We start from the raw sequence: 27,798 nt of genomic DNA, 5'->3' as shown, positions 1-27,798 counted from the left end.
TGATTCTTCCCACTCTGCTCTGTGGGGTATGGTATGGGTGAGGTCCGAGAGAGATGTGAACACCTGCTGTGGAAGATCTATACCCCTTCTCTGTTTGGAAGCTTGCGTACAGTGGAATCACTGGGCTAGGCTGCCATCGTGTGGACAGACCACAAAATGCTCATGCTTTGCTGAAGGTGCCAGTTGACACATCATGTTACAAGCCTCTCTTTTCTCAAGGAAGGTATTTGTCACATCTGTCAAAATCCTCCTGTGCAGGATGCAACCCTTGCAGCCTCCTGAAACACAGTTGCGCAGAGAACGTAAGGCATAATCTGGGTTGTTTGTTGCCACCTCAATCAGTGGTTTGTGCGGATGCAACTGCACAGTTGCAAATTCAGGGCTCCGTGCTAGATAACAACAGGCTAAATGCATTCTCCACACAAATGCACTCCCAGGAGTGGAACCTCCTGCAAAGGAGGATTTAAGTGTGGAGGCAGTCTGCTGGAGGAATCAACCAGAAGGAACCAAGGAACTTTGCATCCTACCTCCAGCTGCAAAGCAGCACCATGCATTAGCCAGCTCCTCACAGCTCAACCCATCTCACAGGGCGTGCAAGCAGAGGACAGGTGAGCAAGAGGCGCCATAGAAGTTAGAAGACCAGGTGGCTCAGGAAACTGACCCAAGCTGAATATGACATCTGCGGTTGTCTAATAAGCCACCCCACTGCAGAGGAAGGCTCTGAAACAGAAAATAAGGCAAAAAAAGGATGGGAGGCTAGATCTGATTTCAGATCTTTTAGAGAAGAAGGCATCATCTCCAGGCTGACAGCTGGCGGAGTGAGTTGTGGGAGAAGGCAAAAGAACCCTGTTATCACCACAGGCCAAATCTGGCTTAGCAGAAAACTCTCCTCAAGACCATAGAGTCATTCAAGGATATTTCATGTAGGTGCAACAACACACCAACCAACCTTAGTGCTCCTTTCTTTCAATGTGCCTGACCTTACAAAATAAGATTCAGCACACATTTTATTTCTACATTTCAATCCCAAATTGTTCTTTTCAACATTTCCTTTGTGAAAGATTTTGAAAACTAAACTGCAATATAGCTGTAATGTATCTATGTGCCATATTCAGGGAGCCAGTGTGGTGTAGTGGTTAAGAGCAGTGGACTCGTAATCTGGTAAACCAGGTTCGCTTCCCCGCTCCTCCACATGCAGCTGCTGGGTGACCTTGGGCCAGTCACACTTCTTTGAAGTCTCTCAGCCCCACTCACCTCACAGAGTGTTTGTTGTGGGGGAGGAAGGGAAAGGAGATTGTTAGCCACTTTGAGACTCCTTAGGGGAGTGAAAGGCGGGATATCAAGTCCAAACTCTTCTTCTTCTTCAGTACACACATGGCTTTTTTTCAGCCAGAACTCACTAGAACACAGTTCCAGCACCATTGCCATTAAAAGAGAACAGAGGAGGTGTTCATGGTGAGTTCCAGCACCTATTTTTCTAGAAAAATAGCACTGAGGACACCTTTTATCTGTTCTGGTGAAGGTAGGTTCAAACTATTCTCACTCCAAATTCATTTCAGTCTCAGTCTTAACACTGAATCTAGACCCATTACATTTCTCCCAAAAAGCCTTTTAGGAGTCAGAGACTACTAGCCAGGCAACTCAGATAATCACTAATTAGCATTACTATCAAATGAATCCATTCAAATCCCTGTTAGCTAAACGTATGTCCCCAAATGCTAACCCCAAATTCAGAGTAGGACTCAGCCACAGAGTGATGTATGTAAGTGTGATACAAGGCCACAGGCCCACCCAAACATGCACACAGAAAGAAACCCAGTTTTTGCTATCTTGAGTAGTAAATTTTGATAATAGCTTCAATCATTTGTCTAAAAATGTGAACAGATTGATAAAGGATAGCCTACGAAACCCAGACAGCTGAGCTTTTTCCTAAAATGCAGAGTGGAGTAAATAGAGGAGGCCCAAAACTCGGTTTAGCTGTAGGCATTATCCACCCAGCATACTCCTTTAGGAAAAGGCGCTCAGGTGAGATGTGAATGGGTGTGCCTCTCATGCATTCAGGTGCCTGTGCATTCTCTACTCCAACACTTGCTTTTTGAATGTACACACGGAACACACACACCTTGTCACGGCACCAGGAAGGGCCAGATCGATGTGGCGATTGGATTTGTCTGTTGAAGCATTTGATGTTACATGAAGGCAGCTCATTCCAGCGGTTGTTAATTGCCCGTTGCAGTGATCAGGTCTGTAGCACCATCGATCTCGCTAGGATCAATGGGGCTGATTTAGTGTCTTACTAACTCTTTAGCTGGACACCTCATCAATAGCCAGCCACTTACAGATTATCAGCACATTATTGCGAACCCTGCTACCGAGATCCCACACTTGCACCATACTGGTTACCACCTGCCAGTCACGCTGATATTTTTTCTTGCAGGTGGGATGGTCAACATCACAGCCTGGTGTTCAGCAGACGTTGGAAGGACTTAAGAGTCCTCAAGCTAAACTGATCCAAGTACCATGTGGAATCTTGTCAGTGCTAGACACTATTTCATCTCAAGTGGCTTCTAATTCATACCAGTCCTTCTGTAGAACATCTAGCTTGTTGAGTTGAAAGTTGGATCTGGAGGTCCAACCTGTGTAGAAACCCCTTCAAACATACTAGTTCTTGATGGTCAATCTGTGAAGCCCGCAGGGTAAACCATTAACGGAGAAAAGGCCTGTTCAACTGGGGAAGCTCCCCTGCCCTTTGCTACTAGACTTCCAGGAAAACAGAGGCATGCTGGCTCAGGACTATTTCACACATTACGTGGAAACAAACCTGGGTTTGTCACTGGGTGCATGCTGGTTACATGCATGTAACTCTGGGGTACATGTTGTTTGCACATGTTAGGTGTACATATAAGCCATCAGAGATGTGATGTGCTAATTAGCTGTCACAAACCTATAGCCCAACTATCTCAACATACTGACAGTAGCTAACTGCATACCATGAGGCCAATGGGATGGGTATTAATATCACCTTGTCAGAACCTCCCTTCAATACAGAGGTTGCTAAATCTCCAAGTGGACTTGTAGGTATTCATTTAATCTCCCACACAGTATTTGTGCAAGTGGCTAAACAGGCATTGCATGGCAACAAGTTCCATAGGCAATATATACCATGCCTGAAAAACATACTTTGTCACCAAAAAAATGCACCCACTTCTCTTGTGACTTTGATGAAAGTTTTTGGCAGGGTGGACACCACTTCTGGCAATCCACACAAATAAAGCATGCTTCCTTTTTCATTTGCTGCAGCTGGAGCTTTGAGCTGATGGTGACTTACAAGAAAGAGGTGACACCATAAGGCCATCCTCTGTGAAGAGGTGATAGTGAGGAATGGCTGGATGGGATCTGCATCTATTCCGCAAAACAGATGGAAGCTCCAATGCACAGGTTTATAAGCCAACGTTCTCCGGGTCCTTGCTTTGATTTTTTTTTTTTTTCCGTAACATTTTGCAAGATGATCACTCAACCACTTTCTATACCCTCCACCCAAATACAATTTCTGACAAGTCCTTGTCATATTAATAGCAGATTGACACAGCCAGCATGCAGCTCCTTTTGGATAGACGCATACGGGGAAAAAGTTTATGTAAACACACACACACCAGCACCATGCCCAAGAAAAGTCTGGATGGGTGATGTGCGCTCATTATTATTCCTTGCAAAGGGATGAGTCAAGGATGGGTTCCCTTCTGCAGCAACAGAGACCCAGAGATGTTTGAGTGGGGCACCATGAGATCTGCAATGATATTTGCCAAGTGACAGATGGACAAGTGTGTAGGTGTTGAGCCATTATTGAGACCAGCTACTGTTTGGTATTTTCAAGTCCATGTGAGCTGCTTATTATTTTCTGCTTTTCATTCCTTTGAGCTTTGTTGTGGACTTGTGGTGTGAAGTGCCCACGCAGCTATTGTACGCACACACACACATACACACACACACACACACCGCTTAGCAACTTTGTGTGGGGTGGGTGTGCTTTTGCCTATTCCACCAGCATTTGACCACTGATTTGAGTTAAAAGGACAGAGAGACACCTTCAGGGCAACACATGGCAAAGCTTGGGGTCTCTGTCCGTGGTGCTGAAAAATCCCCCTCAGAACAGTTTGCTTTGGATTTCAGATTTCATCCCAGAACGTGAATGAGAGAAGAAATGGTAAGGCAAGCTTTTTGCTCAGATCAATTTTATGCCGCTCTAAGATTGTGAAAGTTTTCATGTTACACAGTTTTTCTTGGCAGGCAGAAGTGGGAGGACACTAGTTCATAGCTATATACAGATAGAAAGGACCAGGGAACCTAAGAAACATCCCGGCTTCATTCTATTTGGAATCAATTGTTAATTTTCATTACCTGAAATTAATATACATCAGAAGGAGGGGGCTGTGTAAAAACAGTTGTGCCTAGGATAGTGTCATAGATAAATAACTATTAAGTAGTAATACTAGACTGACCTTCTACGCTGTTGTCAGGAGCCAGAGCAGGTCAGAGATAAAAAAAACTCTGGTGTCTGTGAAGTTAACTCTTTATTAAAAGAAAATAAAACAGTGCAGGCCTAGTGATCGCAGAAACTCTTCCCAGTAGGTCTTGCCCCAAGGAGGCAGTTGTGGGGATTAAAGGTCGCCACCTTCCCACCGCTCTCTAAGGCTCTTCCCCCAATTCTATCCCTAAGGCTCTGGTGTCTTGCCTCTCTTTGCTCCATCCTCTTCATATCTCTGTGTATTCTGGGAAACTCGGGGGAGGGGGAGCTGGTCACAACAGGAGGGGAAGATTCCCTGGCTTCTTCAGCAGCCTGCAGTCTTTACTCAGCCTCTCCCCCCCCCCGCCCCATTCTGCCTCTGATTCTGAACTGCGCTATGCCACAGCCTCTTCCTGTTCAATAAACCCTGTTACCTCTTCAGCTTCTGACACCTCCTCCTTCCAATCTACTCCCTCTTCCCTCTCTGACCACTCATTGTCATCCCACCGCCAATCCCCTGGCTGAGCTTTCTTCCCCTGGGGGTTCCCTTCGAGGTTCCCCAGCTGGTGCCTCCCACCACACATCTGCATCCAGCCAGTCCAGGACATCTGGATAGAAGATGTATCCTTGAGTTACTGAACACAACTGATAGAAAATAGTTGACTTAAGTTCCATTGAAATCAATGGGATTTAAGCTGGATGTGACTAACATGTTCTGCTAATTTCATCGAGACTTGAGGACAGCTACTAACCTCTAGATTAGGATCAAAGTTTACACATTCCCACACCAACAGAAACTGACCAAGTGGAAACTGCCATCTTATCTTCTCTATACCTTCTAGTGCTTTATCACATGCGGGAATGTTTTTGCATTTTCCCCAAGCCTGGGATGAGTGTTTTCAATGAGTGAATCAATGCTGAATCAATGTTGATTAAAAAAAAAAAAAGAACCAGTCTTACCTTCTCTAGATACTTAACCGAGGGGTCTTCCATGCCCTTTCATTCCTTGCCCATAGCCCCCACCTCCTTTCTGGCTGTAATGAGTAACTCCGGCACATTCCATTTAACTTAAGAAACACCCAGTTTATTGCACAACAAATGGATGAACCACGAGAAAAGAAGCTGCCTGCTTTACAGATGGCTCAGGTGAAAAGGTTAATGCAAGCAGCTAGTTACTGTACAGGTGGGGAGGAATGTTATTTACAAAATGGGTGAACAGTCTGAGCATCATGTGCCCTTGGCAGCAAACGTCTGAGATGTTTCAAGACGTCTGAAAAATATAGTCCCCAATAAGAAATGGCATCAGGGTGAGGGTACATGTGAGGGAGAGAAAATGCTGGTAGAACACAGTCTTCAGCAACAGCTGGCCTCAAACCCAGTAAACAGATGCAGCAGGGAGGAAAGGATTGTAGCAAATGACTAGATGTGACCCTGGTTTTGGTTCTCCACTGTGAAACTTTCTTTGTATAGTAAGGTAAAGGTAAAGGGACCCCTGACCATTAGGTCCAGTCGTGACCAACTCTGGGGTTGTTGCACTCATCTCACTTTATTGGCCGAGGGAGCCGGCATACAGCTTCCAGGTCATGTGGCCAGCATGACTAAGCTGCTTCTGGTGAACCAGAGCAGCACACGGAAACACCATTTACCTTCCCGCTGGAGAGGTACCTATTTATCTACTTGCACTTTGACGTGCTTTTGAACTGCTAGGTGGGCAGGAGCAGGGACCGAGCAACAGGAGCTCACCCCATTGCGGGGATTCAAACTGCCGACTTTTGATTGGCAATCCTAGGCAAGCTCCGCTGCAAGATTTCTATCCATATTTGGCATATTCTCGGGTTGACAGGGCTAGTTAAAGCAAAATAGCTTGGCCACCAGGATGAAGCTCCTTTGCGCTGAGATGGAGGTGGTAAATGTGCTCTACAATGGAGAATTGGCAATGAAAATGTAGAATTGGGGTGGAAAGCAGGAAGACTGGATTTAGGGTAGGGTTAAAAAAAAAAAATCAGTTCCATGCAACTCATCTTCCTTTCCCCTTCTGGGATCCAGTTTGGAGCCAGAATCGGAATTTGTTTTTAACTGGCATGCATCATAAGGTATTTATTTATTTTTAGGATGTGTACAAACATTGCTTAGGAGCAACTGCATGTGCTTCTGCCCTTTTTTTGCAGGTAAGACAAGTGGGGATGGCAGGTCACAAGCCACTTAGGCAAGTATTGCACCTGGATAACAAAATAGATACACATTGACTAGTCTTAAGAGACACTTGAAGCCATCAATCTTAAGATGCATGTCCATGAGCAGTACCTCAGAGCCTGGGTCTTAGTTCTACATATCAATGAGTCCAAAGACCTCAAAAAGACTCATCAAGCATAACTGCTTGACAAACCCATCTGTATGGTGTGTGTCTCAGGCGTATTGCCAGATGGACCACAGAGTGCCCAATGTGATGCTATAGGCCAGCACAGCTACTAGGTATGCCCGGAAAAGAAGAACATCCAGGACGTAGCCCACCTGCAGCCATTCACGGGCAATGTCACGGAATTCATCCCGCTTCTCCAGAAACTGGCGGATGGCTGCAATCTCTTGCAGGATACTTTCAACCACCAGCGAGCTCTCCCCTTGTGGCTGGGTCATAGTACCACTTGCTCCTCCTTCGAAGTCACGTGTGCTTTCACAGCTGTAGTGGTTCAGTTTGGCTGGAGAGAGGTAAAGGAAATGGTTGGTAAAGCTGAAACAAATATGAGGGACACACTGGGGAGCTGTGTCCCAGCCTAAGTGCCAGAGCCATGGGTCAGTTCACAACAGCTCCCCACTTCGCTCATCACAATCATTTCAATAACTTAATATGACAGCAAGGATCATTCGGTTAGGAACCTACGGGTGGCCGCAGCTGACAGACAGCCAATCAAGATAGGTGGCGGTGGAGGAGGTGTTGTCTAGCAACCAGCCAGGTTGGCATGATCCTTGCTAAGGTTCTGATTGGTTATGTAAGGTAAAGGGACCCCTGACCATTAGGTCCAGTCATGGCCGACTCTGGGGTTGCGGCACTTATCTCACTTTATTGGCCGAGGGAGCCGGCGTACAGCTTCCAGGTCATGTGGCCAGCATGACTAAGCCGCTTCTGGTGAACCAGAGCAGCGCACAGAAACGCTGTTTACCTTCCCGCCAGAGCGGTACCTATTTATCTACTTGCACTTTTATGTGCTTTCAAACTGCTAGGATGGCAGGAGCTGGGACCAAGCAATGGGAGCTCACTCCGTCGCAGGGATTCGAACCGCTGACCTTCTGATCGGCAAGTCCTAGGCTCTGTGGTTTAACCGACAGCGCCACCTGGCTATGTAGTCCCCTGTATGTTTGGTTGCATGTCTACCCCTGCTGTCTCCAAGGCCTATAAATAAGATCAAACCTCTCTGTTCATTTCTCCTCATATTATGTCCTGTTTTTGTTCAGTTTGCCCAGTAAAATATTAACAGCTATTTTCTCCCTCGCCCCCTGCTCTCCATCTGCTTTCATGCAGTTAGCCTTTCTATCCCCAATAATGTACCATTCGATATGGGCATCCGTCTGAACAGAGTGTTCGCATGCTTGCATTCCCATTTGGGACTTTGATCTTGCTCTTACCTGTACTGTCGTTGTTTTCCATGTTCCCAGAGATGTCAGAGCTCTGAGTGTGGACCGGACAGAACGTGTTCCTGTCTCGGATGCAGAGCAGGATGGTGGCCCGTTCCAGCACCCAGCGCTTCACCCAGTCAGGTACATGAGGCTGTAGATCTTGCTTATGCACGAGTCGCACTATGAGGATGGTCTCGGTCAAGCTAATGACCAGCAACGCCATGCACACCACAAAATAGACCCCTGTTGGAGGAAAGCCATGACCTTCAGCCAAGTCCATTTCTGAGCTAAGTAGGTCAGTTGGTTAGAGAGTGGCGCTGATAACACCAAGGTTGCAGGTGCGATCCCTGTAAGGGATAGCTGCATATTCCTGCATGATCCTCATGGTCCCTTCCCATTCAAAGATTCTATGAGATAAAGCTTCTAGCACCAGAAACAAGCCCTCCATTTCTCACACCCCCTCATCTCAGCCTTTGGGGCTCCTCAAAAACTCTGTGTGGGGCTGTTGATCCTCCCTCAGTGAGAACTCCTTTAACATTTCTTAGCCTAGATTCTTTCTCCCTTTCCTCTTTGGGCCGAGATCTGCACCTCAACCACACCTTCTTACACATGGAATAACGTTCAGATGATGCTGTAGGTAGCCCAAGCTGTGCAGTTCATTGGCCATGACCCACATTCCAGGACCGCTTGCAAAAAAACCTCAAAAACAGGAAGGCATACCTAGCAAACTTGCCAATAATCCCAATGGAGCACACTTAGGCTGTTGTATTTCCTGATGCATTTAAGCATTTTCAGCCTTTGCTTTTGGGGTTTGGGGCTTTTCTGGACCTGAAGGTCAATTTTTGAGACATTTTGTGTATGGAAAGCAACTAATAAATAAAATAAAAATTAATCATAATAGGGCTGATGTCTCGAGCACATCTTAACCATTTCTTGTTTTATCCCACAACTCACTAAACGCAAGGCACCACCAGCCATGCTGCACAATTCATCCCATTCATGCTTTTGTCAGTGGGGCTGCTGTGATCTTACTCAGCCCAGTATACCTGAAGGAGCATCTCCACCCCTATCGCTCAGCCCAGACACTGAGGTCCTCCACCAAGGATCTTCTGCTGGTTCCCTCATTTCGAGAAGCAAAGCTACAGGGAACCAGGCAGAGGGCCTTCTTGGTAGCAGCACCCTTCTGTGGAACGCCCTCTCTTCAGATGTGAAAGAGATAAAGAACTACACAACTTTTTCGAAGACATCTGAAGGCAGCCCTGTATTGGGAGGTTTTTTAACGCTTGATGTTTTATGTTCTTAGATATGCTGTAAGCCGCCCAGAGTGGCTGGGGAAACCAAGCCAGATGGGCAGGGTATAAATAATAAAATTATTATTATTACCTATCAGCGGGGTCCCAATAGCCGTGGCTGGCAGTGTATCAGAGACAATGATCAGGAAAACAGAGTAGCCCAAGAGCAGGGTGATCTTGAAGGAGACCCTCTCTCCACTGTCAGGGGGCAGGTAGAAGCCCACAATGTCCATGACCATCAGGAAGATGCTGGGAAGCAATAGGCTGACGGCGTAAAAGAGGGGGCGTCTTCGGATGACCACCTGTCAAGGTACAAGGAGTCAGGCATGGGCTTTGGGTCTAGCTGAGACATGCTCTAATGGGTGGCTGGCTCTCCCTCAAATTCATCGTCCCATTTAATGCTTCCTAAGCTGCTGCAAAGTGGCACAAGCCAAGGGCTCCATTGGCACCAGGCGTCTGGCTAAGCTGGCAGGGGGGCATCAAGGAGTCCTCTGGGATGTGCATCACTGCCCAGTCTTTCCTCCCGCTGCTGAAATATTTATGCCCTTTGCTTGCTGCAAAACTGCCTGTCAGGCAAGGTTAACCCTTCCTTCCCTGGACCAGGGCTGGCTGATTCCACTGCCCATGTTTTCACAACGCATGGTCCCAAAATGTTCTCCTTCATAATATTAGAAAAGCAGGGAATTCAGGAAAAGTCACACTGGGTTTGCAAGACCTCTCCAAGCTGAGTATAATATTTCAAAGTGGGGAATCTGGTGAGATCAGTGCTTTTTTTCTGGGGTACTCAAGGAAACACAGTACTGGTACCTTCACTCGCCAAAAAATTGGAATGGAATCCATTCTTACAAATACTGTAGTAGGTTAAGATCTCATGAAGTACAATAACAACCTTGTAAAATATACAGCTTTGGGTGTGTTTTCCCCCCTCCCCCCTTTATTTTCCCTTCTACACAGGTTCTGTTTCTCTTTCTCTCTTTCTCTCTTTTATTTAAGTCTCACCATGTTTAGTGCACACATAATTATGTACTTTTTGAATTTCCAATAAAGATTTTTTAAAGAAAAATTAAGTGTGGCACTTACTGTAACAACTTCATGGTGAGTACCGACATCATTTTTCCTTAAAAAAAAAGCACTTAAAAAAGATTACATATATATATGTTATGAGATATATTGCAGGAAGAGGCCCCATTTTCTCTGAACGTGCATTTTAAGAAAAGGAATGCTCAGGAAAAAACCAGGAAAAGAAATTAATGATATCTTAGAAATTCAGCCTTCTAAGAAGTCATCAAACATGATGTTCTGCAGTCCTGGAGCACAATGCCACAAAGCAATTGAATGCTGCTACATGATGTAGTGACCAAGGACAAAAGAGGGAAAATGAGGGTGAGGGTAAAGTTGATAAATGATGTTTGGCAAGCAGTGCCAAAAATCACACAAAAATTTTGGGGTGCCTTATGGCCTTTCTGAATGAATTGTTTCAGTTGAGCTGTAGTTCCTGTGGCTTGCCTCCAATGACACGTCACACTCAGAGTAGACCACTGAAATTAAGAGGCATGGATAACTTAGGCTCATGAATTTCAGTAGGTCTGTGCTGAGAAGAAGTTAGCTGGCTACAACCCTCTGCTTCTATAAGGTATAGGTCACAACCTGCAGCAGATTGACTCTCCTCATGCTGATACTGAAGCATCTTTTTTCCCCTTCTGGATTCAGGTAGCTCCAGTTTAGAGAAAACCCATTTCTCCTCCCTCCTTCTTTTGAAAACTAGCAAGAAACCTGCAGCAGCAGCATCTCATCACCAGAGCTTTGCACCACTCTTCTACCTCCAGCCTTTTTTAACAAATCATATGCACTGAAGATTCTGTTTCTGGCTCCCACCCACCACCCCTGCCCAGCCCGCCAGAACTTCTTACAAAGAACTTCATCTCAGCATAGAAGTCGCTGTCACCAACACTGAACTCTCGGAACTGGCTGAGAACGTGCAGAAGCTCCCATTCCCCCTGGTTCATGAAGACACTCTTGTCATGTTTCACTTCCTCTGGGGTCCGCCACAGGGAGATGTTAATGTCCCGGACTGAGGAACAGAAGACAGGAAGAAAAGTAGGATGAGGGTGCCAAAGATATCATCCCCTGCAGGAATCCCCTCCCTTTTCCATGCTACACCCATCTCCAAGTGATTTGATGACCTTTCTGTGTGTCCCATCAAAGACATAACTTTGGACTGATGGCCACACATGAAAACCCCACATAGCGCGTTCCAAAATGAGAGCCCATGATATTAGCCACCCAGAGTGGCTGGGGCAACCCAGTCAGATGGGCGGCATATAAATACCGTATTTTTCCGTGTATAAGACTAGGTTTTTTCCCTTTAAAATAATGTCAAAAATTAGGGGGCGTCATACTCTGGACCATCTCTCCCATTTTCTTAAATCTGAGTCCCCAAAAATAGGGGGCATCTTATACATGGGGGCATCTTATAGATGGAAAAATGCGTTGTTGTTGTTGTTAGTCACTGAAATGCCAGCTGAATGGGCCACAACTCAACAAGCTAAGATGAGTGCATGCCTAGCACTTGAAGGAATGGGACCATGTGAGAATCAGGTTCATTTAAAAGGTATTGGTAGCCATAGTATCTGCCAAGTTGGATCACATAAAAGGGTCTGTCTTAAGCCACATATACACCATACATTTAAAACACTATGATACCATTTTAAGCAGTCATGGTTTCTACCAAAGAATTCTGGGAGCTGTAGTTTGTTAAGGGTCCTGGGAGTTGTTAGGAGACTCCTTATTCCTCTCCCAGGGCCACACTTCCCAGAGTTCCCTGTGAACAGGGATTGCTTGTTAAACCACTCTGGGAACTGTGGTTCTGGGAGGGGAATAGGGATCCCCTAATAGCTCTCAGCATCTTTAGCAAACTACAGCTCCCAGAATTCTTTAAAATGGTCTCATAGTGCTTGAAACATGTGGTGAGGATGTGGGTGCTCTATTCAGTGCTCTATTCCTGGGAGACTCACACCTCTAACAGTTTGCTCCTGTATCTGCTACTTGGAGGTAGGAAGCATGTATGTATATATGATGCTTGTATTTAGCCATCACAATAAGCAGCCATTGACAAGCCTATTCTGCAGGGAGGAGGTTGAGGGGAGATGCTTGGCAGCCAGGGAGTAGGAGCCTCTTCCTATTTAGCTTGGTCAGTCGGCCTCTTCTCCCAGCATGCAACAAGCCACAGGGCAAAAGCAACACAATTGCTCACGTACTGTTATGCAGCCAGCTGGTGAAGGTCAGAGAGCAGTTCTGCACATCAAAGGGGAAGTTATAGATGTCCAGGCTGCAGGCAGTGACCACCTGGACAGGCTTGAGGTTCCGCACTTCCCCATGATGGAGGATGTAAACATAGGGAATATCGGGGGATTTCCCCACATCCACACTGCAGGAAACAGAGAGTGGGGGAGCCAAAGTGAGGGGAGAGAACATGAACCATTCGGGCTGCAGTCAAAACCTACCAAGCAATGGAACTCCTCCATCCCCGATTCCAGATGCTGAGCTACAAGTGGTTACCAGTAACAAAACATTGCAGCATGCTCCCTGTTCAGGATTCTAGCCGCTCTACCACATTCCTCCTCTCCTACCCTAGATTTTCATTTGTCCTCTGGTCTAGATCCTAGTCCAACACTCTGACCGCTATACCACACTAGACACAGATGGACCATAGGTCTGGCTCAGTATTAAACAGCTTTCTATGAACCCTGTAATTCTCCTTTTCCCCTTTCTCAAGTTGGTTCTCTCTTGTGATGACCCATTAAAATAATGCAGCCATTTTCCAATGAAGCTGTTTACCTTACAAACATGAATACGGAAAGGGAATTTTCCTCTCCTCTCCAAAGGGGCTTTCTGATCCTTGCTTAGGTCTTCCAGTGGTCACAATAGAAGGAGGGTGGTTTAGAACAATAGCTCCATCCTCCCGCCTTTCCTTCCTTCTTTCCCTCTCTTCCAAGTATGCGTTGATGGCTCCACAGCTGCCCCTCCATTGTCTCTCCCTCTCTCTCTCTCCTCAGAAAATTTGAATCCCACGCCCAACACAGCAAGGGTAATTATGAGTGTTTATAGTTTTCCACTACTGGAACCGTCCCAATTTCTCAGCCTTCTCCCCATCTGCAATATACAGTACACAGAGGGGCAAGCCAGAGGAAAAGCATTGTCAAGAATACAAAGTGGAGAGGTTGGCTTGGGAAGGGAGGAACGGTGAGAGAACAGAAATAAATCCTCACATTCTCTTCCATCCCACATTTTTGGCCTCCACAATGTGGAAAGGGGGGGGGGGGAGAGAACCCAAGAAGGATGGTGCACTTACAATTCATTGATAAGAATGTCTGGGACCCAGATGGCCTCAGTAGGGACAGACATCTGGGTGATGTTGTCAAAGTCCCTTGGATTCCACTGCAGAAACTCATCTATCCAGTGCTGCAAAACAGAGGGGAGGATCTGACACAGTGGTAGATGGAAATAAGTAGGTGGGGTGCTGTGCTGAACCACTTGTGGGTAGGTGTCAACTATTCTATTCTGGGATCTGATTTGAGGAAAAAATGGCTCTGGAGAGTTGCCAATCTCTTAGATAGCCAAGACGTGCACAGACAGAGCTATATAACTGTTTAACTGTAACTTTAAGAAACTTGTTACAGGTAGGTAGCCGTGTTGGTCTGCCATAGTAGAAACAAAATAAAAATATTCCTTCCAGTAGCACCTTAGAGACCAACTAAGTTTGTTATTGGTATGAGCTTAGTTGGTCTCGAAGGAAGGAAGGAAGGAATATTTTTATTTTGTTTAAGAAACTTGTGGCTGAGTTTTCTTTTCTTTTTTCCCCTCCCTGTGTGAACCTGGGTTAGAGGAGAGGAATTCTTCACTTTCCACCCCATTTCAGTCACTTTGAAAGTGGGAGCAGGGGTACTGAGATTTCTGTGGAGCGGAGAGCCTCAGTGGAGGCTGTGGGGGGCTTTGATCAGCCAAAAGGGAAGGCTGAACAGAAGCCTACACAAGAGGTTCCAGTCTTGTCACCTAGAACTAAGCTCCACCTTCTTAGATGGAAGCAGACCCACCTGCCCCAACAGAGTGTTTGCCGGCAAGCTCAACATCACCACAAGGCACCACAAGGCACCACAAGGTCTTGTGAGTGAACACGCCTTGCCTTGCCTTGCCTTGCCTTGCCTTGCCTTGCCTTGCCTTGCCTTGCCTTGCCTTGCCTTGCCTCACCTCATCTTTAAAAGCAGGAGAGGTGGGGGATCTTGTTGGGACATCTCCATCACTTCTGTCCAGTTCTGAACTTCTGGCCCTGCTTTTTAGCTCCTAAATTGTGACTCTCAAGCAGCATATCTGCTGCTGAGCCTGTACCATTATTTGTCTGCATAAATATACCTTCCTTACTTCCAAGTAATAGCCTCTGTCTGTGTTGGGTGGGAGCCAAGATACTCCCCATTGTTCATTTTTCCTCTTTTCATGCTTCTCTTTTCTTTTTTCAATTGTAAGATAAAGCCTCCTGACCCACCTGCACCTCTGAGGTTGAGGCCTGTTTTATTTCTAAGCTGCTCACATCATGCGCTCTCATCTTCCCTCCTATGCTACTTCCTTCTTCCTTTGGTACTCAGAATAGTGACGTTCTAAATTGCTGCACAAACCATCAATGTGGTAGCCTAGCCCAGGCTTGCACCCCAGGGTCACATTGGTGCTACTAATGCAGTGGTGTGACTTCTCCCCCAGAGGTGCACACCATTGTCTCTAGAGACAGTTTGATGCCAAAAACAAAGTCTGAACACCAGGAGCAACTTGTATTGGAAAAATGGGGCTTAATTCCCTCTCTATGCTGTCAAATGCTTAGTGCTCATGGCAGATGCTGCCTAGCTTTCCAGTACAGAACCCCAGCCACAGTCTGCAGAAGCCAGCACAGCAGAGGGGGACTATGGAGTCCGGTGAATGGAAGGTTGCATCCTAGGAATCAAGAGACCTATGTGGTGTCAGTGATGAGAAGCTGTTCGGTCAAAGGGGTTGGGCAGGAAAGGAGGAGAGCAAATTGCTCCCATTGGCACAGCCTCTTACCTGTCTGTACCAGATATACGTTGTCAGGACTTGGTTTTTCTCATCCTGTTGTTGAAAACAGAGAAGCAGAGATCAGGCTAATGAAACCAAAGGGTCGGTTCCACTATTGACCTCCCAATATGGCTGGCTGCAGGAAAGTAAGGTGACACCTTAAAGAATTTGCAGGGAGCCCCCATAAGCAATCAGACAACAACGAATACAGTGTATGCAGGCACACTAAGAAAGAAGAAGCAGTCAGTCCCAGCTCTATATCTCTAACATGCCTATGTTTTCAGACTTTTTGGTATATTTACAGGGTGTATCCAGCATAGCACTCAGCAGCACCTTCCATCAGAATAAGGATTTCTGCTCATGCAAGGAAACTTCTCCTCTGTCCTCTCCTCAACCCTTGCACCCCTAAATCTGTTCTGAAAGTTCCCCCAACCCTACATAGGGAGGTTGTGGGGCATACACAGGAGGAGGAGAAGGGGAGTTCTGTTGCACAAGTGGAAATCCTTGAGCTGATGGAACACATAAGTTCAGTACTGCCCACATTTTGCATTTTTTTACATGCATAGAAACACACCATGGATGTACCCATCTGGAGAGAGAAAAACAGTGTATGAAAGAATCCTAAGTGATGTTTTAGACGTGAACCCCTCCTCTTTCATTAGTCCCTAAAATCAACAGATAAATTCCAATTCTGTCATGTGAATCAGGGATGGGAAGCTTTTGTCACACATACGCACACAAACAAACACAAACACCCCAATGTTGCTGGGATCCAACTCCCATCAGTCTCCCCATCTCCCCCAACCAGCATAGCCATTGGTCAGGGATGATGGGAATTATACTCCAGCATTGGGGGGGGGGGGCACAGGTGCTCCCCATTACTGATGTGAAACATTGTGGAGACCAGCTTCTTTAAATGCCCGAAGCAGAAAACCTGTACACAAGTGGGAACGTATTGTTTTCATTTGTTGCTACGTTACGCATTTTTGTGTTTTTATATCGTAAACCTCCTGTGATTTTCGGATGAAGGGTGGTAAAGAAATTTAATAAATAATAGTAATAAATAAAAATGTTGTAACTCCCTGGGAAATGGCGAGGGCTACCTAAATTCAGGTGGATCATGTCTGTAAACATGCCCACATTGATCCATGGGAACAGGAAACCTGGACCATTTGAGAGAGATGTAGGAGAAGACCTACCACACTCAGGATGGCATAGACCATGACATCGATAGCCACATTGGTGGTCTTCCTCCAGTTCCGAACAGGACGGACATCCTTTTTGTAGTTGGAAAATAAATAGTCAGAGAGCAGACGGAGAGCAGGCTTAGTCAAGTTTGCTTGTTTGCTGGCTGTTTTATGATAAGCTGGAGAAGCTGGAAAAGAAAACAGTGTGTGTCATTGACCGTATCTTCTTGGCAGTAAAACTCCCTGAAGGTGATTTTCTGCAGAGGTGGTTTAAGACTGGCATGACCCGTGCAGTGGCACTAGGCGCTGGACTGCAGGGGGCACTACAACAATGCTGCTGAATGGAGAGCAAGAGGTGGGGGGGCACCGAATTTTAGCGTCACACAGGGTGCCGCTGATATTTGAGAGCCCAAAGCCCGCCACTGCTTTCTGCATGCAAAAATAAAAATGGAAAAAAAATTCAATTTATAATCCAGCGGTGGAGTCTGGTTCCATTAAGTGAAGGGGGCACTGCTTCAGCAACCTCAGTCTGCCCTCAGCCGCCCAGATTTACCTATGTGATCCCCTCATTGAAAACAGACTGTGTACTACATTTAGGCTTGATAGGTGCTCCAATCGGCTCTAATTGAGACTGTAAACAGCTTTGTGGTGGACATGTACACTGGTAAAAGCTTTCTGGGAAATGATATATAATGAATTAAAGAAAATGTTTTAAAACACATTTGTTAAAAAACAAAACACCAGAAGCTTTTCTGTTAGGTATAATAGGTGAAGAGATACCAAAAGAGGATAAAAGACTTTTTATGTATGCAATAACAGCAGCGAGAATGCTTCTAGCCCAGAGATGGAAGGAAGGAGAAGTACCAAGAGAAGAATGTAGGACAAAACTGATGGAGTATGCAGAGATGGTGAAACTGATGGGGAACATCAGAAACCAGGAAGATCATGTATTCTTAAAAGACTGGAGTAAATTCTTAATTTATTTAAAAGACCACTGTAAACAGTTAAAATCATTGGCAGGGATATAATGACACTTGTAATGTGGAATTAATTATGGTAACTATAGATATTTAACATATGGATAAAGGAAAAAGATGCAGAAACTGTTATCTTGAATATGGAACCCATGGAGGGAGGGAAGGAGGTCCAAAGGTTCAATAGAACCTTTTATTCAAATGTTTGAAAGGGTTAAAGTTAAAATGTATAAAATTATGTAAAAAAAAAAGTTATATATATAAAAAAGAGAGAGACTGTAAACATCTTGCAGCAGAAAGGCCTGTGGGTTGGTTGGTTGGTTGGTTGTTTTCTCTCTAGCACTACTCAGTAAGATGCCATGTAACCTGATGATGCTATATAGATAAGCCAGAATAAGTAACATGTGGCTCTGCTGATTCTGTATCCAAAGCAGAGGCAGAATCTCTCCCATTAACTTCTTGATCTTTTCCACCAGATCAGGTTCTGTTCTGTCATGAAACAGTGGACCTTATGAAGACAAAGACTTGCTACCATCTTGTTAAAATCAGTGAATTGTAATGAATTGATGTAACAAACAAACAAACAAAAGTAGCATCGCCCACCTCTACTTTCATAGTTACGGCTGTTCCAGCATTAATAGCACCGAAATTTGCCTTTGATGCAAGCTTATCTTTCAAGGCAGCTCACAATGGGAGGGAAAAAGCCAGGTCAAAACAGCAGAGCTGCTGCTTGCCTGCCTGCCTGCCACGTCTGTCCCTGAACATGACTTCCTAAGACTGGGGCACAATTCACACTTTGCAAGCAGCCCCTAATTGGAATAGATCTGCAGGTGCTTGGGGGAGAGCATCCTTAGAGGAGGCTTTTCAAGCAGACCCCTCTGCCTTTTCATACCATCTATAATTCCTCTAAGCTAGCTGGGCGCACGAGCTTCAGGCAGCTGGAGGGAGAAGACGGGGAGGGCCAGGCAGAGAGAAGAAAACAAATTAGGGGAGTCCGCTGAAAGCAGGCTGGCTGGGTAATTCAATGGCAGATTTTGCCTTTGTCTCTTCCAAATGACCCTTAAAGATCCAACTGGCATGCAGCAAGGTCTACAGCTGGCTGGGGTTGGCTACAGGATTAGCTCTTGGGCCTTTTGCCTCTGCTATTGAGGTTTTTTGGGGGGAGGGGGTGGTTTATGCACTCTTGCTAAAATGACAGAGAGAGGATTTGATGGGTTGTCCATGGTCCAGCTGTCGGGGAAGGAGGGAAGAAGCTTGGAGGACTCATAGATTCACTGGACTCTTGAAAACATCATGCCAAAGAACTCAGTCCCAAGATGCTCCTGGATTCTGCAAACTGAGCATGGAGGTGCATGAGTTGAGCCAAGGGCTAGTGGACTTGGCTTGCTCCCAGCCAATGGCTTTGGGGACCTGTGGTTTTGGAAGGAGCAGGAGTGAGGTCTTTGACACACATTTCTCAGCCCTTTTCAAAAAGACTCCAGCACCTAGGAATAAAACAAGCTTTTCTATCTCTTCCACCCCCATATTTCCTGCATGCAGCAGATGGGAGTGGGATCTGTTTTTTTAGAAAAAAATAAAACAAAAAACAGCACATTGGGGTTTGTTAGTTTTTCACATGCCAGGAACACAATGAATGTTGTTTTTCACCTAGAAAGGGCAAAGAGGTGGTGGGATTTGGAGCAGCCTTGGGCTGACTGATGTCTGGCAGGGATGCAGAGGCAAGCAGGGCACCCTCTGATGGAAGGGAAGAATTTCATTCAAATCCATCTTCGAGAAAAGTGGCAGTCATTTGAGGGAGCTGAGTGGTTATGAATGTAAGAAGAAACCTCATGGATCAGGCCAGTGGCTCATCTAGTCCAGCAATCTGTTCTTACACTGGCCAACCACATGCTCCAAAGAGAAACCCAACAACACTCTCCTCTGTTGTGATTTCCAGCAACCGAGACAGGTGTACTGCTGTGGAGCTAGAACACAGCCATTATGGCTAATAGTAACTGGCAGCTTTCTCCACCATGAATTTCTCCCAATCCTCTTTTAAAAGCATCCAAGCTGGTGGCCATCACTGCCTCCTCCTTGGTAATGAGTTCCATAGTGTTGCATGAAGAAGTCCTTTCTTTTGCCTATATTGAATCTTCTAGAGTTCAGAGTTTAGGGTCTCTCTCTCGCCCTCTCGTCCTCTCTCTCTGGCTGATTGATCTCTCTGGCTTAGGAGTAGCCAACATAGTACCTACTACATGTTGTGGAGTCCAACTTCCAGCATCATGGACCATTGCCTGTTCTGGTTTGGGCTCATGGGAGCTGTAGTCCAGAACTTCTGGAGGACACCCCGTCAGCTAACCTTTTCTGAGCTTCTACCTCACTGGCTGTGTCTTCTTTGAATGAGAATGTCATGGGTTAAAATTCCTGACACTCTGACCTGCAATGGTTTCAGGTTGAAGGACTGAGAAAAGTCCTTATATATCTGAGAGCCTGGAGAGTTGCTACCAGTCATACTGAGCTAGAGCATGATTCCCCAACCTAGTGCCCCCCACAATGTTTTGGCTTCATAGTCAGTGGCTGTATACAAGTTTCTGGAAACCACAGGAGAGAAGAGTGCCCTTGTGCTTGGGTCCAGCTTGTGGGCTTCCTAGAGAAGGCATCTGGTTGGCCACTGTGAGAACAAGATGCTCAACTTGATAGCCCATTGGTCTGGTACAGCCAACGACAACCACTCCCATCATCCCCAGACAGCATGTTCAATGACCAGGGATGATGGGAGTTGTAGTCCAGCAACATCTAGATGGCCCCTAGAATAGCCTGCTGGATCAGGCAAGTGGACTATCAAGTTCAGCATCTTGCTCTCACAGTGGCCAGCCAGAAGCCCCAATGAGAAGCCCAAAAGCAGGACATGAAAGTGACAGGAAACCACTCCTGTGATTTCCAGCAACTTGTACTCAGAGACCTACAACAGAATATTGTAAGGCTGGAAAAGGTCCACCAAAATGATGGCAAGGGCTGTAGCTCAGCTGGTAGAGCACCTGCTTTGTACGAAGAAGGTCCCAGGTTCAAGTCCCATCATTTCCAGGTAGGAAGAGGGGAGACCCCCTGCATGAAATCCCAGAGAAGCACTGCCAGTCAGTGTAGACAATGCTGAGCAAGATGGACCACGGGGTGTGACTCAGCATCAGGCAGTTTCCTATATCCATCTTGGAAGGATAAAGCACCTTCCCTGCAAGGAAAAGCCAAAAGCATTTTGGGGCTTTTCAGTTGGGCGGGGAGTATCTTGGTGAGGGACATGATTGAGGTTTATCAAATTATGTATGGTGTTGAAAAAGTGGATAAGAGACTTACTTCCACCCCTCCTTCCACTTTCCTAATACTAGAACTCGGGGTCATCCAATTAAATTCACTGGCAGTAGGTTCAGGACCGATAAGAATGTACTTCTTTGCACAATGTGCAATTAATGTATGGGATTCTCTGCCACAAGACAGAGAGAGACGGTTGCTGACTGAGATTCTTCTTAAGGGTAAAGTATTAGGCAGGTTAAGGAGAGTGAGTTTATCAATGGCTACTCAGTTTTGATGGTTGCATGGAAATGTCATGATCAGAGGCACTCTATTTCTGCATGCCAGCTACCGGGGAACAACAACTAGAGAGGGCTGTTGTTTTCTTGCCCTACTTGTGGGCATCTTAGGAGCTTAAGATTGGCCATTTTGAGAAACTGAATGCTACACTAGGTGGACCTTTTGGTCTGGCTCAGCAGGACTCCTGTTATGTTCTTATGGATTATTTAGGTAAAGGTAAAGGGACCCCTGACCATTAGGTCCAGTCGTGACCGACTCTGGGGTTGTGGCGCTCATCTCGCTTTACTGGCCGAGGGAGCCGGCGTACAGCTTCCGGGTCATGTGGCCAGCATGACTAAGCCGCTTCTGGCGAACCAGAGCAGTGCATGGAAACGCCATTTACCTTCCCACCAGAGTGGTACCTATTTATCTACTTGCACTTTGACGTGCTTTCGAACTGCTAGGTTGGCAGGAGCAGGGACCAAGCAACGGGAGCTCACCCCGTCACGGGGATTCGAACTGCCGACCTTCTGATTGGCAAGTCCTAGGCTCTGTGGTTTAACCCACAACGCCACCCACGTCCCTATGGATTATTTACAGTATCCCTAATAATTCTGGCCACAGCCCTGCTGAAAATGTGCCCCAAGCAAGACCCATTGGAACAATCATGTTGTGATTACCCGACCTTCTTTCCATAGAATCATAGAATCGAAGAGTTGGAAGGGAGAACAAGGGTCATCTAGTCCAACCACCAGCAATACAGGAATCTTCTTGTCCAAGGTGGGGCTCAAACCCACAACCTTGAGATCAAGTGTCTCTTACTCTACCAATTGAGCTATCCCTCGTCCAGGTTCCTTTCAATGGGATTTTGAGACAAGGACTTCATGACAGTTTCTGCCACCAATCATGAAACCACATGTGTAATTCTCGATGGAGGACCTGTGGCCCTCCAGATGTTGTTGAACTATATCTCCCATCAGCCCCGGCAGCCATCATGCCTACAACCACGAATGATGGGAGCTGTAGTCCACCCACCCAGTAACATCTGGAGGGCTACAATTTCCTTACCCTGTCCTGACATTCCACATTTTGGTCACTTTTCCAGAACATTAACATTGTGCTAGTTTACGTTAAGAGGAGGGATGGTCCCAAAATGAAAGCCACGTTCAAACCTGTCTTGGGATGGCAACCAAACAACAGCAGATGTCCACCTGTCAGTATTTTCCAGCTCCTCTCCATTCTGCTCCCACTGCTTAGCAAACCAAAGAGCCCCTAATTGACAGATGATCATTAGCTAACCCGGTCCATTGTGTTATCAGGAACAGGAAGCCTGAGCAACAACACAATCATCTGTTCTCTGCACCGTTGCTGCCGTCCAAGGATTTCAACCCCCGCCATTCTGAGCAATGAGCGATACACAGAACTGGGTTTTCCAAGTTCAACTTGGCTCAGGCAACAGGTTCTGAAACAACATGTCCCCATCCCCCACCCCAGTGCTTTATTGTTCTCCGCAGGTCTGTGAATAAATGTGCACTTTTCCATCTCTCCAGTCTCCTCTGCCCCCAGTTAGTTCAAATGATAAGAAACTTGAAATTAGAATAAAAAGCCAAAATTATCTGTTAAAAACTTGGGGTGTGTTTTTAAGGTAGCAAGCCTAAATCATTAAAAAAAATAAAAGAAAAGTTGCACTTTACTTGCAAAAACAAAAGGTATTGTGATTCATCCACACAAATGTTAAATATTGCTTTTAATATCCCATGAAGAAAAGCACCTCTTCATCCAGATCCAGCACTTTCTATTAAAAGAAAAGGAGGACATAAAGGCACTAGAGAACCAGGGGAACCATCAGGTCAGAATGTTAGGGCAGATGCCCAAGGACTCTATCAGCAAAACTGAGCAAGAGGAGCCCCAAATACAGCAGGGCTGGGTTACAATATTTTGAAGTTGTGCATATTATTGTCATCTAAACAGTGGGGGCATAAGGCCAGTAAGTCTAGAGTCTGCACCAGCCTTCTCAACCTGCTGCCCTCCTGATATTGCTGCACTCCCAAACTCCCACCAGCCCCACACAGTATGGCTAATGGTTAGGGATGAAGGGTGTTGGGTCCAATCATATCTAGAGGGCCACAGGTTAGGGAGGCTGCTCTAAAATGAGATAAATGCACCACAAAGTAGAAAAGAACCCTGCTGAACTGATGATGCTTTAAGCCGATCATTCTATTTCCAGCAGTGAAATAGCTCACATGAAGGGCATGAAAACAATTGCCCTCTTCTTCTTCTTCTTCTTCTTCTTCTTCTTCTTCTTCTTCTTCTTCTTCTTCTTCTTCCCCCACCCACTACACCTGGGATTTGGAGGTAGACTTCCTCTAAATCTGGAGGTTCCATTCTTTAGCCATCAAGTCTCATAGCCACTAGCAGACCTCTCATCCTCCTGTATGAATGGGTCTTGTCCCCTTTTAAAGCCATCCATGTGAGGAGCTGCCTTTGCAGCTTGTGGCAGCAAATTCCAGAGTTATCTTTTACAAGAAGGCTTTCCTCTCTCTCTCTCTCTCTCTCTCTCTCTCTCTCTTTCTCTCTCTCTCTAGTTTCAACTTATCCTCCCCTCCCCTCAATTCAAGCCTCAGGATTGCCCTGGAGCAATCCAGTATTACCGAACAAAAACTAGCCGTCAGTGTTCTTTCATACACGTACAGCGACACGGGACCCAGAGTTCAGATGATTCGAGTTGCACTGCTATCTTTAATACGAAACGTTTGGCAGTTCAACCTCGCAAATGCGGACAGCACCCCCTGCCCCCCTACAAAGTCTCTCCTTCAGCTCACAGGCACAAAACAAGCAGCCTTTCAAACTTTTGCTCAAGTTTCCTTACCTTTGCATTGCAGCACAGAAGTAAAGTACAGCAGGAGCAGAGAGACCCCCAGAGCAGAGGGAGCCATGAACACCTTGGGGAGCATGGGGAGCACTTTATGGCTCAATGCTTCTTCCGATCGCCTTGACACAGCAGAGGAAATCTTATGGTTCCCTCTCGCACCCCTTTCTTCCACTCTGTCTTTGCCTCTGCAGAGAAATTAAATGCAATTAAGGAGGCAGAGCGTACTTTATTCCCCTCCTTTCTTGTTTCCCCCTAACTGTTGGATTTTTAAAAAATGCATAATTAATGTTGCAATCAGTCTCCCTCTGCTGCCTCAAGTTTCAGGCAGAGAGGACTCCAAGATATTCACCCACCCACCCAAGCTGATGTCATGCAAAGATGCTCAGGGATTGATGCTCATCACTGCTGCATCCCTTTGGTTGCGGGGAGGGCAGGGTACCACTGTCTGAGCTTTCTGCGTGAGGGTAAAACCTGAGAGGCCATGCAGAACCTGAGACTCACTTGAGCGCTGTCCTGACAAATTGATGAGAACATTTCAATGATAATTTCTGCATTAACGTATCAAGTGCTGCGATAAGGGTGCAGCTGGGAGCAGATAACATTAGCAAAATCTCTGACAGGACTGAAACACCGAACCTCAAGTTACACAGTGCGGGAATTCAAGCCACAGAACCACAAGGCATCCCTCTGTGGAACAAAAGTTATTCAACTCACAATGTGCGTGAGACGCTTAAGACAGACCTAGAATGGCTGCCACGTACAATTGACTGGCTATCGTCTGTGCAAGCCCCATCCATATGTGGGAGGTGCTTGGGGTGAGTGAACAGAAGCCAGAGGTCACATTAAGGGGCCCTTGTGTCTTTCCCCTCCACCTCCTCTGCTTTATCACTATTCCTTTTGTGTGGGGAAGGTGATGGAGGACAAGGCTGAGGCCCAACCCATGAGGGAGGAAATCGGGTATGGGAGGAGACTTGCACTGTGAATGTCAAAACTTTCTGGGTCTCTAAAGCTGAAGTCTGAAGTATCCTGGCCTTGAAGTAAGAGGCAATGTCTACCCGGAGCAGAAATATGTGGTAAAGTGAGTCCCAGACCCTCCAAGTGCCCCTATTTTCCAGGGACAGTCCGGGATTTACAGAAGCATCCCAGGTGCAAACTTTATTCAGTAATGGGAAATCACGTTGGTTAAAGATGGAACTCCACAGCGCCATCTGGTGTCACAGTGTTATAATGCATATAAAACACTTTTTCTTTACTAATAAGGTAAAGGGACCCCTGACCATTAGGTCCGGTCGTGACCGACTCTGGAGTTGCAGTGCTCATCTCGCTTTATTGGCCGAGGGAGCCGGTGTACAGCTTCCGGGTCATGCGGCCAGCATGACTAAGCCGCTTCTGGCAAACCAGGGCAGCGCACGGAAATGCCGTTTACCTTCCCACTGGAGTGGTACCTATTTATCTACTTGCACTTTGACGTGCTTTCGAACTGCTAGGTTGGCAGAAGCAGGGACCGAGCAACAGGAGCTCACCCCGTTGCAGGGATTCGAACCACCCACCTTCTGATCGACAAGTCCTAGGTTTTGTGGTTTAACTCACAGCGCCACCCGTGTCCCTCTTTACTAATGTTGTTGTTGTTTAGTCATTTAGGCATGTCCGACTCTTCGTGACCCCATGGACCAGAGCACGCCAGGCACTTCTGTCTTCCACTGCCTCCCGCAGTTTGGTCAAACTCATGCTGGTAGCTTTGAAGACACTATCCAACCATCTTGTCCTCTGTCGTCCCCTTCTCCTTGTGCCCTCCATCTTTCCCAACATCAGGGTCTTTTCCAGGGAGTCTTCTCTTCTCATGAGGTGGCCAAAGTATCTTTACTAATAGGATGTCCCTATTTTCATTAGAAAATGTTGGAGGATATGGAGTCCTCAGGTGGTGTAATGGACTGCAGCATTGCAAACTGCAGTTTGGAGGACATCATTCTTGAATGTTCCCTAATGTCAAAAACAAATGCCTCTCAAGCAGAAGATCAACACAGTGAGAAAGGGCTGGGCTACAATCTCTTTCAGGTGTGCTATTTGGTGGCTCTGTGGGATGCGGGTGGCGCTGTGATCTAAACCACAGAGCCTAGGGCTTGCTGATCAGCAGAAGGTCAGCGGTTCGAATCCCCACGACGGGGTGAGCTCCCGCTGCTCAGTCCCTGCTCCTGTCCACCTAGCAGTTGGAAAGCACGTCAAAGTGCAAGTAGATCAATAGGTACCGCTCTGGCGGGAAGGTAAATGGCATTTTCGTGTGTTGCGCTGGTTCGTCAGAAGCGGCTTTGTCATGCTGGCCACATGACCCGGAAGCTGTCTGCGGACAAACGCCGGCTCCCTCGGCCTATAGAGCGAGATGAGAGCCGCAACCCCAGAGTCGTCCGCAACTGGACCTAACGATTAGGGGTCCCTTTACTTTTTTATCATCCAAAAACAGTAATGCCCACCCACCAGAATGCGGCACATTCTGCCACCTCACGCCCACCTCATTCTGCCACATGTTTAAACTTGGTATCTGGCCCATACTGTGTTATTATTAGTGATAGTAGTAGCAGCAGACCTGTGTCTGTGGTACTGGGGAGGTGGAAGATGTTGTGTATTACCTTTTGCACTGTCGCTTCTGTAGAGATTTCAAAGCTCATTATTTGGGAGACCTTTTGAGAGCAAGAGTGGGCTGGACCCTGACTGATATTATTTGCAAACTGTTGGCAGACCACAATAAAACCATGACAAATAAGGAGGCCAGTGGCATAGCATGTGGGTGGGAGAAAACCAGGGGTGGTTGCCCCAGGAGCAAAATTGTTAGATCCCTTCTGTGCCTTCTGTTGTGTTTACTAGAGTCAGGAAAGGAAAGGACTTGATGGTTCTTGGAACACCCAATTCGTGTTTTCATCTGCAAAATGCAGGAGGAGAGGAAAAGCAGAATGAGCCAGTAAAATCCTAGAGTGATAGACTGGATTCAGTTCTGACTGCATTTAAAAAATAAAAAATAAATCCTTATTACCCTGTTACAGAGAGGAGAAGGAGGCCATGGGCCTGAAAAACAGCATGCAGATAGATGATAGATGATAGATGATAGATGATAGATGATAGATGATAGATGATAGATAGATGACAGATAGATAGATAGATAGATAGATAGATAGATAGATAGATGATAGATGATAGATAGATAGATGATAGATAGATAGATAGATAGATAGATAGATAGATAGATGATAGATAGATAGATAGATAGATAGATAGATAGGCAGATAGATAGATAGATAGATGATAGATAGATAGATAGATAGATAGATAGATAGATAGGCAGATAGATAGATGATAGATATATAGATAGATATAGATAGATGATAGATAGATAGATGATAGATAGATAGATAGATAGATAGATAGATAGATAGATGATAGATAGATAGATAGATAGATAGATAGATAGATAGATAGATGATAAATATAGATAGATGATTGATTGATTGATTGATTGATTGATTGATAGATGATAGATAGATATAGATGATAGATAGATGATTGATGATGATAGATAGATGATAGATAGATAGATAGATAGATAGATAGATAGATAGATAGATAGATGATATAGATAGATAGATAGATAGATAGATAGATAGATAGATAGATGATAGATAGATGATAGATAGATGATAGATAGATAGATGATATGTTGTCATGATCACATTCCTTAATGCTCCAA

General features: G+C 45.9%; 1 protein-coding gene across 2 annotated transcripts; it reads right to left on the bottom strand.

Annotated features, from left to right (window-relative positions):
* Nucleotides 1-5,566: 5,566 nt before the first annotated feature.
* Nucleotides 5,567-24,442, bottom strand: HTR3A (5-hydroxytryptamine receptor 3A). Of its 2 annotated transcripts, none has more exons than XM_080984060.1 (9): nucleotides 24,060-24,442; nucleotides 16,686-16,861; nucleotides 15,496-15,540; nucleotides 13,760-13,869; nucleotides 12,666-12,835; nucleotides 11,319-11,479; nucleotides 9,500-9,710; nucleotides 8,126-8,359; nucleotides 5,567-7,200 (listed from the first exon to the last, which is right to left on the bottom strand). In XM_080984060.1, exons 1-9 carry the CDS (start codon nucleotides 24,142-24,144, stop codon nucleotides 6,911-6,913), a joined length of 1,482 nt encoding a protein of 493 aa, XP_080840186.1. In that variant the 5' UTR covers nucleotides 24,145-24,442; the 3' UTR covers nucleotides 5,567-6,910. The 2 variants fall into 2 exon arrangements, with proteins under 2 accessions (XP_080840186.1, XP_080840187.1); XM_080984061.1 differs by having other exon boundaries at nucleotides 16,686-16,852; nucleotides 24,060-24,441.
* Between the last annotated feature and the right edge of the window lie 3,356 nt (nucleotides 24,443-27,798).

Source organism: Podarcis pityusensis (genome assembly GCF_964106645.2).
Source record: "Podarcis pityusensis genome assembly, chromosome: 15".
In the NCBI taxonomy this organism is placed as follows: Eukaryota; Metazoa; Chordata; class Lepidosauria; order Squamata; family Lacertidae; genus Podarcis; species Podarcis pityusensis.
The sequence above is the reverse complement of the archived record's forward strand: the minus strand, read 5'-3'. Positions and strand labels throughout refer to the sequence as shown.